Below are 19,094 nucleotides of genomic sequence, written 5' to 3' on the forward strand. Positions count from 1 at the left end.
TCAACCTCTGACTAATTTGACACACATGGATATTTCCCTCAAAAACATTCCACCCTAAGCAACTACTTGGTGTGTTAAGAACTAAATCTGCTATCTAATTGGAATAGTTAGAGACATTTCTCTGACTGCAGTGCTTCTATTGCTTGCATACTAAAACCTATGATTACTTCCCCACACAGGCCAAGATTCAAAGGTGTGCTTTCGTGACTACTGGCAAGAGAACTGGCAATTTACAGCTGTTGTGTTGCCAAAAACCTGTTTTCAGCCTTCCAGAATGTTGTTTTTTAGGCTACATATGGATTAGTAGCAAAAAGGAGGGCAGTGGCAGATTCTGAGGAGATCAGTGGCATCCAGTACAAGTATACTGACCCAGGAAGCCTGGAAAACCATAAACCAGTTTAATGGTGAAAGGAAATTAATACTAAGTCAGTTAAACCTTTCACTGGAGAGATGCATCCTTAATTTCCAGCTGCAATACTTCACAACACTGTTCATTTAATATAGATTGAAATGTTTATTGTTCTCCACTAGATGTCCCCAGTCACCTATTCCAAATCATTAAAATCTAAAGATGGTGAGGAAGATACAGCTCCCAGAAATCATGAGCTTCTAGAATTTAAAACACAACAAGATCTCAACAGTCCATTGTCATTGTCTCATTGACTACAAGGAAAACATGGTAACTTTACTCTGCAGAAACAGACAGAGTACAGGCTGAAATTCCATGAACTGAGTTTAATTTTTAGTTTAGGTTATATGAATCTCTTAGCTTCATGATTCTTAGAACATTTGATGAACATGGGCTAGGATCCTGTTGGGGAGTTGCAAATACATAAAGACCATAGTTAAGGTGCTAGAGTGCTATGCAGAGACTCCCATCCCAACCCACACCCCAGTCCCCACTTACCAGGCTGCAGCCACCGCGATTGATTGGAGACTGTTCCCCTGTTGATTGAGAGTAGCTAAATGATGCTTCTATCCCCTCTCATGAGTGATCTCTGATACAACAGCTGGAAGCAGGGGCCCTGTCGCAATTATGCCTTGCAATGGAGATCACTCAAATAAGAAGGGTAGGACCATCAGCCAGCTCTTTCCTGAATGACAGGGGAACAGATCCCTATTGATTGTACTCCTTGCTAGTTGTTTATGTCACAACTATTGCCATTAAATTCATTGATATATAGGAATTATGAGTAACATTAGTACAAAAAAACATTACTAAGGATTCTCTATGGTGTGATATGGTGATATTGTTACCACATCAGGTGACGCCAATCCTAGTCATGCCACTGGAAGACTTTCACAGTTCCATATGTAGCCCATAAACTAGGGATTGTGAATATAAAAACAGACATAAGTGCATAACTTGAGGTTACACCTTGGTAACTGCCTAACAGGACTCCAACTCTCATGTGGAAGGTGTGAGTTTGATTCTTGGCTCACTGCTGATTATTTGGATTGCAATGGCTGTGTGCATAGGACTGAAGAAAAAAGTCTTGCATCCTTGGTTTCGCATCTTAAAAGTTTCTTTTTGAATTAGAGATCTTAGAATCTCCCAATCAGCATGGCCAGCAATGATGCTGACTGGGGAATGGTCTGAAAGCTATATTTCAAAGCTCTGCTCATTTGTCCAGACTACCTTCCCATTTCCCCAGATTAAAAATATGAGGGCAATAATAATAAAATAAATAATAAAATAATAAATAATTTTTTATTTCTATCTCCCTTTTTGCCAAGCAATCAAAGCGGCATACAACAAGTTAAAATACAACCATATATACATAATACCCCCCTTAAAACAAGATTAAACTGTATAGGATTAAAAACTACACATTAAAAACCAACTAATCAAAAAAAAAAAAAAAAAAGGGCATGATCCCAAAGGGCATGATTCAGTTGGAGCTGTAAGGTAACTCAGTCCCGTTGAGCTGTTTAAAAAAACAGAGCTCTTGTCTTACAGAAGCATTCCGCATGGGAAGAAACACTACCCATCTTTTTTCTAAAGCTATGGATCTTTAAAAGCAAAGATAAAGTTCTTCTGTCCTGTAAATTCAACAGATCTAATTAGCCATGATATTATATGCATACATTACTCTTAATAGCAGTGTCAAAAGCAGGTATGATAAAGAATAGTTCCTACTCAATAATTAACTGTTCTCCCTGTAAGTATTGCCTGTTCTCTCCTTAATGAGATCCTGGCTGCCCCATACTATTTTAGAACTTGGCTTGGTTGTTTTTCAAGTTAACAGAAATATGGGAGCAGTAGGTTTACATATAGGTCCAGTGTATGTATGTATGTACGTATTTTATTTAGCTGATTTATGCCCCACCTTTCTCCCCAAATGGAACTCAAAATGGCTTACAATACAAGATAAAACAAAATAATTGAATCAACATACAGTGCAAGCATTTTAAAAAGCATCAATCCAGTTAAAATATTACTTTTAAAACACTAACTTTCATGTATATTTAAAACTAAAAAAACACGTGAAACATGTTTCACATTTTAAAAAAACAGCACACCCATTGTGCAGCCTTTTAACCCACAGGCAGGATGAAAACCATAGCATTGAGTCATGGCAGTTAAAGGGGTAACAAACCAGATCATTTCTGCAGTGCAGATGCAGCCACAGAGGGAGGCAACTGAGCTTACTTCAAGAGGGCGTTCCATATCCTAGGAGCAGCCACCAAGAAGACTGTTTCCTATGTCCTCACCAGACAAGGCTGGGAGTGGTGGGATGGAGAGAAATCCCTCTTTCCAGGGATCTTGAGACTGTTGTGCACACGCTGGTAACCTCATTTCTAGATTTCTGTAATGCGCTCTACATGGGGCTACCATCGTACCTGGTCCGGAAACTGCAACTAGTACAGAATATGGCAGCCAAAGTAATTTCCAGAACATCTAGGAGAGACCGTATTACTCCGGTTCTAAAGTCCCCGCACTGGCTGCCTATTAGTTTCCGGGCCCAGTACAAGGTGTTGGTTATCACCTTTAAAGCCCTAAATGGCTTGGGTTCAAACTATCTTTGGGACCGCCTTCTCCCCTACAATCCTCCCCGCGCACTCCACTCCTCTGGGAGAGGCCTACTTCAACCACAAAAATCTAGGCTCTCGGCTACCTCCCAGAGGGCATTTTCCATCGTCGCCCCCAGACTGTAGAACGGCCTGCCGGATGAGATCCGTCTGCTTACATCCTTAGACGGCTTTAAAAAGGCTGTTAAGATGGATCTCTTCTGGCAGGCCTTTCCAGAATAGCCAACCCGGCCTCAGGAAACTCTCATAAAGAGATACTGCTGCTCCCATTGATCACTGTTGTATTGATTATTGTTCTGTTGTTCTGTTGTATTGTCTTGTTGTTTGACCTTTCGGTCAGTTTTAACCTGTATGGTTTCAATTCTTTGTTAGATTTAATACCTTTTTAAAGGGGGAGGGTACCAGGGATTTGATATGTTGTATATTTTTAACTTGTTAGCCGCCCCAATTGTTCTCAGACAATAAATGTTGTTGTTATTATCATCATCATCATCATCATCATCAAACACAGGCAGAATCATATCATGTTAAGTGTTGTGCTGGTGTGTGTCTGGGTCCATGTTTAATGATGTATGCTTTAATCTTGTTATAATTTTCAAAATTTAAGATACATAGGCCTTTATAGGTCATCACCGGCACTTTGAATGGTGCCTGAAACAGACTGCTACCAGTGAAGCTGTTTCAACAAAGGAGGTGCATGCACTCTACAACCAGTCCTGGTCAGCAGTCTAATTTCATCATTTTGAACACTCTGAAATTTCCAAATAGTTTCCAAAGGCAGCCCCATGTTTGGATTACAGTAATCCAATTGAGGCATATGTTATTGTGGCCAGATGTGACACCTCCAAGAAAGGGTGCAGCTCACACACTAGTTTTAATTGTGCAATCATATTCCCAGCCGTCATCAATACTTGGATCTCCATGAGTAAGATGATCTATGAAGCTGGATTTCAGGGGGAATGTAACTCCAGCCAGCACAGGCTGAATCCCTATTTCCCAAATCTGCCTTCTAGACTGAGGTTCATTCATTTGTTTCATCCAGTCTGTTATTTAATACGCACTGGTTTAGTACCGAAACAGCTTCCTTAGCGCCAGATGGGAAGGACAAAAAGAAAAAGAATTGGGTATCATCATCATACTAATGACACCGAACCCTCACACTCCCAGATGGCCTCTCCCAGTCATTTCATGATATTAAACTGGATGGGAAGCAAAACTGTGCCCCGAGGAACCCAGAGGCCAATGTCCAGAATATTGAACAGGAGTTCCCTGGCACAACCTTCTGAGACTGCCTCTCTAGGAAGGACTAGAACCACTGTAAAACAGTGTCCACAAATCCAACCCCGGAGAGGCAGCCCAGGATAGAGGTCTAGCAGAACCTCCCTCATCCAGTTCCTCATTTAGGTCATCTGTCAAGGCAACAGAGCCTGTCTTTGCCCCATATGCAGACCTGAAATCAGAATGAAATGAATCTAAATAATTTATTTCTCCCAGGAACCCTGGAAATGTCCACAACATACTCCAGGATCTTGACCAAAAAAAAAAAAAGAACCCTGAACTCCTCCCACCCCCCCACCCCCCATAAAAAAAAGGTTGAAAAGGGGCTTTTTAAGTACAGGCGTAACCACAACTTTTTAAAAAGCAGGATGATAACCAGCCTTGCTGCAAGAAGCCATTCACCACTCTCCTTAACCACTCAGCCAGTTCCCCTCTGCCTGCTTTAATGACCCAGAAAGGGCAAAGGTCTTTCCACATAATGCTCTCAAAGGTTTAGCTGCCCTTGCTTTAAAACTTTGGAAAGTTGCTTGGCTCTAGTAATAAAAATGACAGTAGAATGATTTTAATTAGACTAAAAATATAGTGCTGCCTTTAGCGAAGCATGTTAGTAACTGCTCTTGAAATCTGCCATACCTGTACAGATGAAACTGGATAATCCTCCATAGATGACATCATCATTGTCTGGTAATATAAATGGACACCTTGTCTGAACCTCCAAACAGTATTGCTTGCAAGGAATTGTGTGGTTGCAGTGAGACTGTGTGACTTCAAAATACTGGGAACAGAGCCAGGCTTTGTAGACAGTCTATGAGGAAGAAGGGAGGAGGGAAGAAAAGACGAGAAGAAAATCAGACATATAAACAAGACAAAGCAAAACTATCAGTTTAAGCCATGTGCACTATATACAGTATGAAATTCTAAGGGGTCTGCACTAAGATTTATTTTAAAATTAAAACTAATATACAATCAGCCCTCCACATTTGTGGAGCTAGAGGTGCGGGACCCCTGTAAAAGTGAATAAAATGTGAATAACTCTAGCCTACCCCCATATTTAATATACACAAAAAGTATGATTCACAGATTCAACCCACCGCGATGCCTTCGAGATGGCAGGGTTCCTTCATATAGCAGAAGCAGGTGACTGGAGAGGCATGCTGCCACATGTGTTGCTGCCCTACAACATTTTAAATAGGGATTTGCAAGCCTTGCTGCACATTCTCACTCTTGTGAGACTTGTAGTCCCCTATTAAAAATGGCATAGGGCAGCAATAGAGGTAGCAACAAATATTCCATGCATAATCAAATCTGCGAAAGTCAAACCCGCAAATGTGGATGGCCAACTGTAGGCTTTAAGAAAAAACTATGTTAGGCCTGCATCCTAATGATCCTAGATCCATTGAACAGGGATGTAATTATTTACTAATTTTGTTCTGGAAGGAAGCAATGGGTAACTTTAATCATTTTCTTCCTGCTGTGTTAAAGTCTTTAAAACTTTTGAAGTGCTTGAAGACTATCCACAGTTCTACACATGGATTTTTTATTTTTTTGCACAGAATGAAATATTTTCATAAGTATTACTCTCTGCATAGAAAAAAAATGCCTCTTTTGCTATTTTCTCCACAAAACCCCATGTCCACAACTTGCACAAAATAAGTCCTAACCTGTGAGGATTCTCATCAGTCCTGGTTTGTCCTCACCTGAGTTTCCTGACACTCAAGAAAGACATTGTTCAACTATTTTACAAATATTCTTTCTATCTCTGTCACTGAATAAACTATTCAATGATCAATCAACACGTATGTCAGTCCCACTGATTCAGTAAGTCTAGTTGAAGAGACAATAGGATTCAGAACATACTTTCTTTCCTTTTCCAGCAAACAGCATTTCAAAAGGCCTTCCACTATTGTTAATTCAGTCACTGCAATGTTAAGTCCAATTCTCTGTAAACAAAATATAACGTATACCTTACCCTAAGTTACAGGGTTGCTTCACACCTTGGAAAAGTTTATTTTTTGGCTAAAAACCCCAGATCCCCCATCCATGGAACTTGTAATTCAATCAGGTGATTTTTCCCAAGTACTCTTTTAGTTCCTTCTGGAAGGAGATCACTGGAGGCTTGATGTTTATTTACAATTCTATAGACTGAGCATAGAGAAAGGAGCAGCTTCAACACTCTAACAGCAGATTGCCCAAATAAGAGCTCCTATAAATGCAAAAGCAGATGGAATAGGAGAATCCCTCTTTCTGCCCTTTCCTGCAACCCTCTGCCAGCAGCCAAAATCCATTGTTAGATGCTTGTAATTCCTGTCTGCCTGGAAGTGTGCGCCTCTAGCTATGCCTACAGCTAAAAAAAAAACCCAAACCAAGCAACCAAACAAAAATCACCATTCTGCAACAATCCAAATTCATAATCCTGCAATAAACTAGGAGAATAGGGATTTGTGAACAGTGCAAATAAAGTATGAGGAAGATCCTCTGGCAGTGATACACTGATCAGTTTGTCTGTTACAGCTACAGTATGCAGAGTAAATGGCAAATCATCACAGAAGGTGGTGCTGGCTCCCTGCAACTAAATATCAAATCCAGTTTACAGCAGTCAGAAGAAATACACTGCAGGTACTTTGATCTGTGAGGAAATATTCTATATAAATATAATTATTTCTATCACTTGAACATCCAGATATCAAGATTAAAGGGCACGACAATGAAGAGTTGTCTATAAAGATATCTATAAATAGTTTAGCATTTCATATCTGAGCTCCAAGTCCTCAACCACCAACCACCGACAAGATCATTTTGGCCTGCTCTTTCAATAACAAGCTTGCATTTCCCAATGTGCTTTGATGTGAGCATCACAGACCTTTTATGCAGTCTCCTGTCCTGCCATAGTAAAAATTATGATTGATCAACAAGCATTTTCATTCATACTTCTCTGTGTCGGACCAGCAAAAGGCCTTCGGGGGGAAATGTCTCAATAGCTTCTCATAAAGCATTTTCCTATATTTCATCTAGCTCTCTTCCTGACTTACCAGATCCTATCCTGGTTCTCTTTTTCACTCCGGAGTTTATCAAACAGGATGGGAGACCCCCAATTTCAAAAGAGAAGATAGTGAGGTCAATTTGAAAATTCACGCAATTACGTGATTACTTTATCACACCTTAAATCCGCTGTAATGGCCTCCCCGAATGAGACCCACATTCTGTGCAAAGTAAGCCATCACATTGGTGGGTTTTTAATTGTGAATTGACACCCTTGCGCATGCTCAGTGAGACTCCAGATGACTGGAGCATAGCATATTTAGGCGAATGAGAGAGAGGAACCAAGGAACCCCACCATTTACAAAAGAGGTTGGAGGGGGGGGGGTGCGGCAAGAATGGTTGAAAGAACATGCTGTATTCACATTAAAATGAGCATATATTTACTCTTCTCACGTTACAACGTGAATATAATGGTTATCCAATAGCTCCCGGTCCATGCCTCTTAATTAGCAGGCAGCAGCCCCTCCCCCCCCCCCAGCAATGCTGAAAGAAGAGCGGAAGCAAAATTGAAGCAGAATTGCAGTGTGGCTTCATGGGAACCCCCCCCCCTTTCATATGGGGGGGGGGGGGGGAGAACCAGGACCAAAGAAGACATGCACATCACACCAAACAACAGCACACTGAGTACGAAGTTGCCTAGGAATAGGGTTTGTGACTTCACTAGTTCACCAAATTTACTTAACTGTGGATTGACGCATGATTGCGTTCGGAGTGCGTTCGGACTGCCAGCGATTGTGTGTGGTAACCTTTTGTGCAATAACGTGAATATGCATGATTGCGTTCGTATGATATTCTCTTCTCTCTCTTTGATATCCCACGTTTTGGCCAGCCTGTGAATAACAAACTGCTCCTATCCAAGTAAGTTGAACAGGCATACATGTTGAAAGCTCTAGATGTAACACTTTCTCTTCGCAAAGACAAAGCCTATATATCATCCAGAAGCACCGGAAAACCTCTCTTTTCAAAAAGTAGATTTTGTAATATTACCAGAAATATTTTCATTAGGTATTATGGATACAGAAGTGGAGAGTAAAAATGGATTATTTCTTCGATATGTGACAACAACAGCAATAATATTGTTTGCTCAAATTTGGAAATGGACCAAAACACCAACAATGAAAGAATGAATTGTGGAGGCTGCTGAGCTAGCCCATATAGCCAAATTAATGTGGATTCTAAAGAATAAACCAATTGAAGACTTTGAAAAATCAGAAATTATTTATGGCTTTTTGAGCAGTAAGAAATCAAGCAATGTAATAATTTGTGGTTACTTTTTTTAGTAAATGCAGTAGGATTATTTAGTTAGATGTCAAGATATAGCTATGTCAGTCTATAAAATCAGTACGTAGAGAGATCTTGTAGCATCTTTGAGACTAACTAAAGAAAGAAGTTGGCAGCATGAGCTTTCATAGACTCTGAAGAAGAAGACTTAAGTCTACTAAAGCTCATTCTTCCAGCTTCTTTCTTTAGTTACTCTCAAAGGTGCTACAAGATCTCTATATACTCATTAGTTAGATCTGTAATTAGACTAATTTTTCCCTTTTTTCTCACTACAGTCAGGAACTTTTTTTCTTTTTCTTTTTTGGTCAGAGATATTTTTCTTTCTTTCTGTTGTTTTAGTGCAAAAAATTAAAATGTTAAAATTTAGTTATGTTAATTACATAAAATTAATTTATGTTAATGATAAAATTATTTTTAAAAGAAAACTTCTCTTACGATAGGCTGATTTTTTTATTTGTATTTTACATTTTTATATTTGTTTAATTTATATATATATATATATATATATATATAATTTATTTTTTATTTTTAAAAGCAAGATATAATTGTTGAAATAACCTTCATATGTGCAGTTTTGTCTTGCAAAATGCACACAGACGTAGATTTATGATGTAGCCACTGTACAACATTGAAATCTGCAGTTGTAAAAGGTGCCATGTACACTTTTTCCTATCAACAAACAAAATCTGGCTAAGACAAAAAAGGTCCTAACAAATCTATTGATTTTGGGTTTATGCAACCAGTTTGGACAAATCCCAAGTCAGAAAGTGAATCAGTCCAATTTGAACAGATTTTTGTGAGCTCTGGATTGAAATAGATTGGCCCAATTTGAATCTAAAGTGCAACTGCACAGTCCAAAATGTATTGGGACATTCTTGAGATGTGGATATTACATATAAGCAGAAGAAGCAATTCAGTGTCTTTCTACATGTCCATGTATGAAAACGGCAAGGTAGTGGGATGCAGAGGGGGAAAGAGGAGTTGCATTTTGTTTATTTACACTTCTGCTGTGCAGGTTGGGGGCAAAAGTCTCTGCACCATTTTCCCATCAAAGAGAGATTATGGAAGATCATTGAAATTATATAATCAGTTCTCAGCTTCCAGAGACTCTTCATTTAGTGTTAGCAGCACATCACAAAAGAGCTGTGATGAGGTATAGGCAGTTGTTGATTGTTTTATGAGTTGGCCTTGTTGAGTCTTTAATCTCATTTTGTTTTGTTGAATAGCTTCCCTTCATCTTCTGTTTGCCTTTCTTGTCAATTTGTTTAATAAATCTCTGCATCTTATAGGTAGCAAACCTAATTCTCTCTCCTCATCCAAATTGCTCCTAATTGTTGTTTTTGGTTGCTGTTATTACTTAGGTATTTGTTGAACTCATTACAAAAAAGGCACATTGTCATCTGGGACATTTTGAGGTAAGAAAAGATCCCAGGATTGCTATATGCCTTCACTGCATGCAACAATTAAGCAGAGGGGAAACACCTTACAGCCCTAGCAGCCTGCTGCAACATCTTACAAGGCAGCACTAGGATATCTTGCCCAGAAGTCCAGGTAGGTGGGCAGTAAAAGCAAGACAAATAGGGCAGGAACTAAAGTAGTGATGCAGCAGCATTCCATGTCCCCCACTTCACTTCTAGTTTAGGTAGGCAAGAAGTAAGGGGCCATAAAGCAAGTGAATACATTTTCTAGGGGGGATAAGGCTAATTGAAGGTTTGTTTCTATTTATTTTAAATGTGCCCCCCCCCCCCAAATCTAGAATTTATTTTGAAACACTTCAGGTACTCAACCTCTTTGGAAAGGGCAGGATGTACATTTAAACAAAGAATTTATGAAAAATAATTACCTGCTACAATTCTTAATATTACTCTTACCTGGGCTACTGGATAATGGTCATTTAAGCCCTTCCGAGGGGATTAGTAAGTACTTTCTTCCACCAGCAATTGTAAAAAGCAATATCAAATAACTGATTATTTTTCCTTTCCCCTGTATGCCTGTCTTTCACCCAAAGCACAATGAGAATTTAAAGGAGGAGGGAAAAGAATAAAAACTGTAAATTCAACAGCTGGAAACTTGAAAGGGGGTAATTTCCTAGAGAACTGGGTTCAATTTAAACCTATTTCATTTTATCTATTCTAGTTTTAATTTGTGCCAGTAAAAGTTTAATTTCTATAATTACCCACAAAGCTGTTATCTTCAGCTTATTTGCAATGGCAGCAGGTAGTGGCAAAGTTGCTAGGTGACCAGCTTAAAAAAACACATTATTGCTAATCTGTGGTTTATGATTACCACTTTCAGTTGGATCTTAGTCATTGTACCTTGAAGGGGAAAATATTCATATTACAAATCCAATATTAATTGCTTAAGGAGAGCTTCCATGTTGTTGTTGCTTTTCATTATTTGTGTGATAGAAGTCTAGGTGAAACTTCTACTGTTTTGTTTTGAAAGAAGCTTTATAAATTGTGCAGGCTTCCGAAGCAGATAACTCTGTAGTCTCTTGTGCTTTCAGTGCCTTGGTTGATCTTATCACATATGCTTCTGCTCTGTTAGTAAATCACAAATACTGAATATATTATTCCTTTTAAATTTGAAGCCACATTAGCAAAGAAAGGGACCGCTGACTCTCAAATATTTACCTGTGCTAAGATTTGGCATGTGCTTCTGCTAATTTAAGTGATTGTAGTTTTCAAACTTCCAGGCTTCAAGAAAAGGCCCAAACACTATAGCCTTTTGTTCATCTTCTAAAGACCTGCTGTTATGGGAAGCAATAGAGTTTATCGCATCGACCCGGATTGGGGCCGGAACAAAAGGGGCCGGGAACGAGTGCGGAACGAATAGGGGACGCATTTTACCACACACAAAAGTCCCTGTTCCATTCCGTTCTCTTCCATTCTGTCCCCCATCTGTCCCACAGGAGGCAATTTTTGAGAACGCTTGCTCAACAGTTCACAAAAATCGCCTCCTGTGGGAAGGATGGGGAACGGAATGGAAGGGAAGGGAACGGAACGGAACTTGGACTTCCCTGTGTGGGGTAAAATGCGTCCCCCATTCATTCCAGCCTCATCACGGACCCTTTTGTAACACACAAGGCCTGTTCCAGGGGCCTGTGCAATATTCTCTTTTGACTCTCCAATTACTGTTGGGACTGCCACTTTCATCAGACCCAGATAGCATAGGCAATGATTACAGATGATCATTTGTTGTGATCCAGCTTTTACAAGGTGGGAGGTTTCCCAACCACCCCCTTTTAAAAAAAGAATATGAGCTAAACTAATAATAGGTGACATCCACACAGTCCTCTGATCCCAAGCACAACTGCAACTGTGAATAGCTTGACAATACAGTAAAAGCTGTTGGTCCAAAGTAGTTGCATCTTATTACTTAGATTGCCAAAGATATATAGTTTTGAGTGTGTCAGCTGGAATGCAATTGTGGGTTGAATCTGTATGTGTGGGGGTGTAAATATGTTACATAAGTATTTTCACTGCTGCAGCAAAGGCACCTGGCTCATAAACTCTGATGTGCTGTGGGTGCTAAAACATAATGTTCTTTGCCAATGTAGAAAAAGCAAACTCTGGCTGGAAGTGATCAGGTGGGTTGCAGGGGGCAGGGAAGAGTGGGATATTGTTTTTTTCTTTCTGTGTATCCTTCCTTCACTTCTTTGAGACTGTCCTACTTTACTGCTACCATGCCTTTAGTTGTACTCTACAGTGGACTCTTGTTATACGCTAGGGTTTGGTTCCAAGATCCTCCGTGGATTACAAAATCTATGTATGCTTAAATCCAATTAAATATGACATAGCAAAATGGTGTCCCTTATAAAAAGTGGAAAATCAAGGTTTGATATTTGAAATTATACTTTTTTTGAACATTTTCAAACCGTGGATGCTTGAATCCATGTATAAAAAAATCAGTGTATAAGAAGGGCTAACTGTATTATCTCCTACTCATATTTGTATCTTGAGAAATCTGTGACAAAATAAAAACTTCTCTTATCCCTTTGGATTGTGAACTAGGCGTGAGTATGCTGAGCTGTTTCTACATTTCTTGCCATTCATTTTGATTAACCATTAGAGAAACAATTACTTATTTGTGGGGTTTTGTGGGTTTTTTCAGGCTATGTGGCCATGTTCTAGAAGATTTTCTTCCTGACATTTCTTATTTGATTTACTATTTCTTAATTACATTTCTGTTCTGTCTTTCTCCAAGTTCATGGTGATATACATGGTTCCCCCCACGTCATTTATCCTCACAACACCCCTCTGGTGTTTTTGGTCCAACGTCACCAATGAACTTCATACGCCAGCAGGGATTTGAAGCTGGGCTTCCTCAGAGTCCACTACTCTAGAATAACAGAATCATAGAGTTGGAAGAAATCACAAGGGCCATCCAGTCCAACCCCCTGCCATGCAGGAACTCATGATCAACATACCACGACAGATGGCCACCCAGCCTTAAAAATCCACAAAGAAGGAGACTCCACCATATTCCACTGTTGAACAGCTCTTACTGTCTGGAAGGTCTTCCTAATGTTTAGGTAGAATCTCTTTTCCTGTACTTTGAATCCATTGCTCTGGGTCTGATTCTCTAGAGCAGCAGAAAACAAGCTTCTTCCAGCCTCAATATGACACCCTTTCAAATACCACTACCCCTCTCTTCATATAAGTTTCACCATTATTATTTAAATCCTGGAATGGTTTGCATTTGGATCCCTATGAACCAAATCTATAGCACTAGAAAGCCTCTTTGCTAATCTTTCAGTGTAGCATAATATTAAAATAAGAAGGGTATGTTCTTTTCTCCTGATCAAGATATATCATAGCAAGATGAATAGCACTGAACAAAGAGAGTGTCAAAACAGATAAACCAATTCCTTGTCCACACTGATTATCAAACCTTTGAAGTACAATTCATCAGGTACAAACATTCATATCAGTTCTAAAAGACTGGAGGAGCATTTCTGCTTTATTCTGAAGACTGAATTTTGATCTTTCTGTAATGCCTGGCTCACTCAGAGACCACTCACCAACCTGTAATTCTCCTGTGCCTTCTGCCAATGTATTCTGGCATTGTGCAGACCCATTTTATGATTGTTATGAAAACTACTGATAGGACAGCCCTTAGCCTGCACAGATGGCTTACCATCTTTTATTCCCTGCCTTCATATTTCACCTCAGGCAGGGTGAAATGTATCTTGTGGGTGGAAAATAGGGGACTGTCTTCCACCCGTTGTCTGTAATTCACCAGGCTGGATGGTAATCACTGATTTGGGGCACAGCATTTTGAAATGCATTTCTGCACAATTCCTTATCTGCTAATAATTGTTTAGAATTTCTGGATTCCTGAGTTTTCAGCAAAGCATTGCACCTAGTTAGCTGCACAGTTTTGTACAACTACAGTTCAGAGTCTCAAATCAAACAGAGATTTCAAGCAGCCTTTCTTTCTCCTCTCTTTCATCCCTCCTTTGAAGGAAATCAAAGACATTATTGTAAGCCACTTTGAGTCCCATACCATGAGGAAGGCAAGATATAAATTAAATAAACACATAAATAACTAATTATAGCCAGCTCTCCATATTCACAGATTCTACATCCATAGGTTCAACCCCTACAGCTTGAAAAAGATAATAATTCAAAAAGCAAACTTTTCTTTTGCCATTTTTTGAGGGACCATAATTTTACTACACATTATATATAATGGGACTTGAGTATCCAAATATTTTGGTATGCACAGGGGATTTTAGAATTGAATACAAGGAAAAGCATGGGTCCACAATATGATTGGCTTGTGTTTTCAAAACTTTTCATTTATTCACCCCCCCCCCCTTCTCTCAAAAAGCATTAACAAGAACAAAAAAAATAGGAAGCTGACAGTGCAACTGTGTAATTGTTCATGTGCAATTGTTCAAGACTCCAGTGTTGCAGAAACTTATTCTGGGGGTGCAAAGGTGACTGAAGATATGAAGTTGGGAGTATCACAGAAGAAGGGAGGCCCTGGTAGGGTAAAGAATAATTTTTTGGTTGGAATGGGTGAAGAGATTGTTGGGAAACAGGGTAGAAGAAAAACCTGTCCATGTGAGAAGTCAAGAATAGCTCCTGCTGTTCCCAGGTCATAGCAAACAAGCGCAAAGTGCTTGGAAATGATGAATAGCTTTGAAACCATGAGGGACTGAAGTAAAGGAGAGAAAAAGGAGATAGCAACCAGTGAAGGAGAATTTGGTATGTAATGCATGTGGTTTATGGAGTAAGGGTAAAGGTTGAAGTTTCCCCTTAGACAAGGTTGTCTAGTCATGTCCAACTGCAGAGGGCAGTGCTCATCTCCATTACTAAGCCGGGGGAGCCAGTGTTGACTGTGGTCATGTGGCCAGCATGACTGCACGGAAGTCTGTTAACTTTCCACCAAAGTGGTACATATGTATCTATTTGCACTTTTACATGCTTTTGAACTGCTAGGTTTTTTTCTTGTCCTCAATGAGAAACTTTGACAAACTGAGAGACTACAATAAGAAATTTGGGGGGGGGGAGTTTTTTCAACATTTTCTCACATATCATTTTTATTTCCAAAAGTCCTGAATTATGGCGGGGGGGGGGGGGGATCAAAATGCACAAGTTTCATCATTTCACTCAATAGAGAAAAAACTTTTGAAATCAGCAGCCAGCAAAGATTTAGGTCCCTAATGTTGCCGTCTACATATGCAATTTTTGATTTTTAAAAAGTTGATGGTTTGTATTTTAAGATTTACTTGCATAGTTTGAAGTGTAGCAGGTTACAACTCTAAATCTGGATTTAGTTTATTTATGCATTTTGTATTGTTTTTTATCGTTGTGGTGATGGTTTTATTATGCTACTAGCTTTCTTGAGTTATGCATGATATGTTATGCACCATATACTTTATGGTCAGAACCCTGTTGGGCAGTTACTAATACATAACTATGATAGCTACAGAGCCATGCAGGGCATTTCAGCCCACTCCAGTCTGCAGCCACTGCAATCAACAGACGTCTATTCTCCTATCACTTGGGAAGCAGCTGACTGACATGTGTATCCCTTTCCATGAGTGATATACATTGCAACAGGCAGAAGCAGGGTCCTGTTGCAATTCCTCCATGCACCGGGGGGAGAGAGAGAGACAAGAAATACGTCAGGTTCTTCCTAAGCAACAGGGGAATGGACCCCCATCAATCACAGTGACTGCTGTACAGTGGTAAGTGGGAATAGGGGACTTTCACAGTGCCTACATGTCCCCTAATCTAGCGGCTATGTAGAGATCATGAATTACGAATGTGTAACTCCAGGTTAGGTATCCACAACTAAGTTTAACTTTGAAAAGAAAGTCTGCATTGTATATATTTAAATTAGTGACAGGATTGGCCCTGCAGATGTTGCACTGAAATGCCCACCATACCTAGCCAGAGTAGCCAATTGTTAGAGGGCCCAACTAGGGACCTTATCGCACTCACAATTTTCAACGTTTTGGGGATGGAGGAGGACGCTCGTGTGCGCGTGCGTCCTGCAAAAAATGGAGTTTATCGCACACGAAGACGTCCTCCAAGAGGCCCCGTTCCGCCCCCCGGCGTGCACCCGTTCGTGTCCAGTCCTGACGGGCGTGATTTTTGCCTGACGGATTACCTTCCTTCCATCCCCAAAACGTTGAAAATTGTGAGTGCGATAAGGTCCAATATCTAGAGGGTCACAAATTGCCTACCCTTTATGTCTAAATTTTCAGTTCTAACTCTATCGCAGTCAAACATTTGGAAAATTTTACATGGAAAGTGTTAGAGCTAATACTGGTTATTTCACAGATCTGTTGTGGGGGGAAAGGTTCTTTAAAAAATTATGAGTCACTGTGCAGATTTGAACATTATGAGTAAGAATTATAAGAAGTAGAACAAGAAAACCATTTAAATACAGGTAGTGCCAGACTGTGCAATGCCATTTGTGGCAGTAGGATAAGAAGTTTACTAATGTGCTTTCATCTGCTTTTATTGTCTTTTTTAAAATATAATTGTTTTTTTAAAAGATAATAAGGCTGGATGACCACCTGGTACAACTGGTTTATTCATAGCAATGGCTATGTTAATACAAAGTACTGCATTCTGACTACATTGTTCCACAGACAGATTCCTCTCCTTTCTGAAAGCAGGTAGGAATGCTGAGGGTAATCCTTGTGTTATTGCTAAGACTCTACTGAAAGCCTCTTTATGAGAAACGAAGGGAATAGTCCTTAATATGTCACTCTTCATTTATCCTGTTCAGCTGTAGAGCTACACTGCAAACATGGCAATTCTGATGAAATAAGTACAGTTGGTATCGGATACTACATGTAATTAGAATGTATATAACATAATAGTCTAGTCATCTCAAATGATGTGAGCTCATCTTTGCTAAGGTTTCTATTGAGACGTGCTTCTTGATTAATGCATTTTGTATTAATAATTACAGTCATTCTATGATTATTATTTTAACTACTTTTTCTAACCCTCCTAAGTATGGGCGCCACAACAAGAAATGAGAGCCAATATATTCACTAAGCATCAAACTAGCTAGAAGTACATAAGATTCACCCTCATTCGAAACAGAGTGCCTCCCTCCCTGTCTCCTTTTCAATTTTTTTCTGATTTTTAATATGCTTCTCTGTGTTCTAGCTCTTAAACATAGACAAGGTAAAGCTGTAGAATGGATTGTATTTCAGATTTCTGGGGTAGAGAGAATCCTCCAGAGAATTCACATTTGGGTATCAGTTTCTAGTCCAGAATTACTTCTGAGCACAGCACCCAAGCATATTTCATACATGACTATTTGGAGCCTATCAAAGCCAATGGTGCTCCCCTCTTCTTCTATCTGTGTTTCTTTGCTTTCAGTGTTTACAAAGATATCTAGGGGGGGGGGACTACTGAAATGTCATCTATCATAACAAATATAACACTTGCATTTTGGAAGAAATAAAGGGAAAAGGACAACTGCAAATTGCATCTGTGCTTCTCACATGATATTTTTGTAGCCCCTCAAGTAAAATTAAACTCATTTTTGGGGAAATCCAAATACTTTATTCCATTAAATCCTATCTTATAATAATTAAATGAAAATATTATAAGGAACATGTATTTTCTGCAAGACATCCACTGAGGTTTTCCTATGTTTTATGAGTCACAATTATTTTTTAGGTACAGTAATGTTTAGGTTTATAAGGGAGCTATTCGGTTTTATTACATTATAAATTATTTCTTGTAGACCATAAATATTTTTATCTGTTGATTTATGAGATACTATAATGAAAACTATCAACAGATTGTATGCTCTGTTGAAAGTAGCATGGAGAAAATAGAATAGTACATCACAGATTTATTACCCTAACTCGGCACTATCTCATCAGTGTTTTGCTCTTGCTAAAATTTCCTGTAAGAATGTTTCACATCAGTAATAAATGCCAGCACTTCCAGCCACAGTGCCGATGACATCACTGTTACAGCTGTTTATAATGGAGACAGGTTTTGTCTTGGGGATCACATTCAAATACATAAAAGTGGACACTGAAAGGTGCTTGAGTTACAAAAATGCCTCTTCTTCACATACTAAAGACTATCTCTTGTGGGCTTTATGTAACATGCACTTTGTGTATCTTAACACAATTGCTAAAAAAAACAAACCCAAAAGTTAACAGTTCTGCAGTTAACCTAAACAAAATGCCATTATTTTGTTCTATTCATCTTTCTCCTATTCCTCCCATTTATCCCATTTATCTGAGTACAAGAAAATGCAACATAGATGACTGGGCAGTTGAAGTGGACTGCATTTCTGTGCAGCACAGAAAGACTTACCCTAATGCTTCAGGAGCAATTGTGTTGCTCCAAGACTTTTATGGCCAGCCACAATTGCTCTGAGCCACTCAGAACAGGCCAGGGATGAAGTCTTAGGGGCCATTCCCACTGGGCATATAACACAACGTATATTGCTGCGATTCTGACTCAGATTTTTTTTTCCGAGTCGTAATCGAATCTGATCCATCGTTCCCATTAAAAACGTGTGCAAATGGACCCTTTTTTTGTACCCCTGTTTTTGTTCCCATTGGTGTTTACCATGTGGTAATTTGAAGCGGGTTATTTTGCTCCCCATTGCCCTTCCAGAACCTCTTTTAAAAAAAAAAAAAATCAGTTGTCAATCAAGCACCTAAGAGCTTGACGTCACAGCCCCTCCAGGAAAGGGAAAAGGGAGCTTCTATTCACCCCAAATCCCTCTGCATCCGAGGCTCTTCTGTGTCTTCCTAGGTCGATCAAGCAGGCATGTACTGCAAAGCCCATCTGCTGCTCAGGCTCTCAGGCAGAGGCAAAAAAATAAAAAAATAAAATAAAATAGTTTAAAATGATGTTCAATGGCTCTCCTCACACATCAGTCTAGGAATGTGGAGCAGGGGGCGCAATGCGTTTACTGCGTTTGGAGCTCAATGTAGCACCATCACCTTACCTTGC

General features: G+C 39.4%; 1 protein-coding gene across 1 annotated transcript in view; it reads right to left on the minus strand.

Moving 5' to 3' along the window:
- Positions 1-19,094, minus strand: part of LOC149319202 (NALCN channel auxiliary factor 1-like) — a 449,646-nt gene that overhangs the window by 10,151 nt on the left and 420,401 nt on the right. The window contains exon 2 of the mRNA XM_089511256.1: positions 4,945-5,116. Within this exon, the coding sequence (XP_089367382.1) occupies positions 4,945-5,116 (172 nt within the window). The remainder of the gene's footprint in view (positions 1-4,944; positions 5,117-19,094) is intronic.

This window comes from Sceloporus occidentalis, unplaced genomic scaffold (genome assembly GCF_023333645.1).
Source record: "Sceloporus occidentalis isolate IW3139 unplaced genomic scaffold, rSceOcc1.0.p SCAF_2, whole genome shotgun sequence".
Taxonomy (NCBI): Eukaryota; Metazoa; Chordata; class Lepidosauria; order Squamata; family Phrynosomatidae; genus Sceloporus; species Sceloporus occidentalis.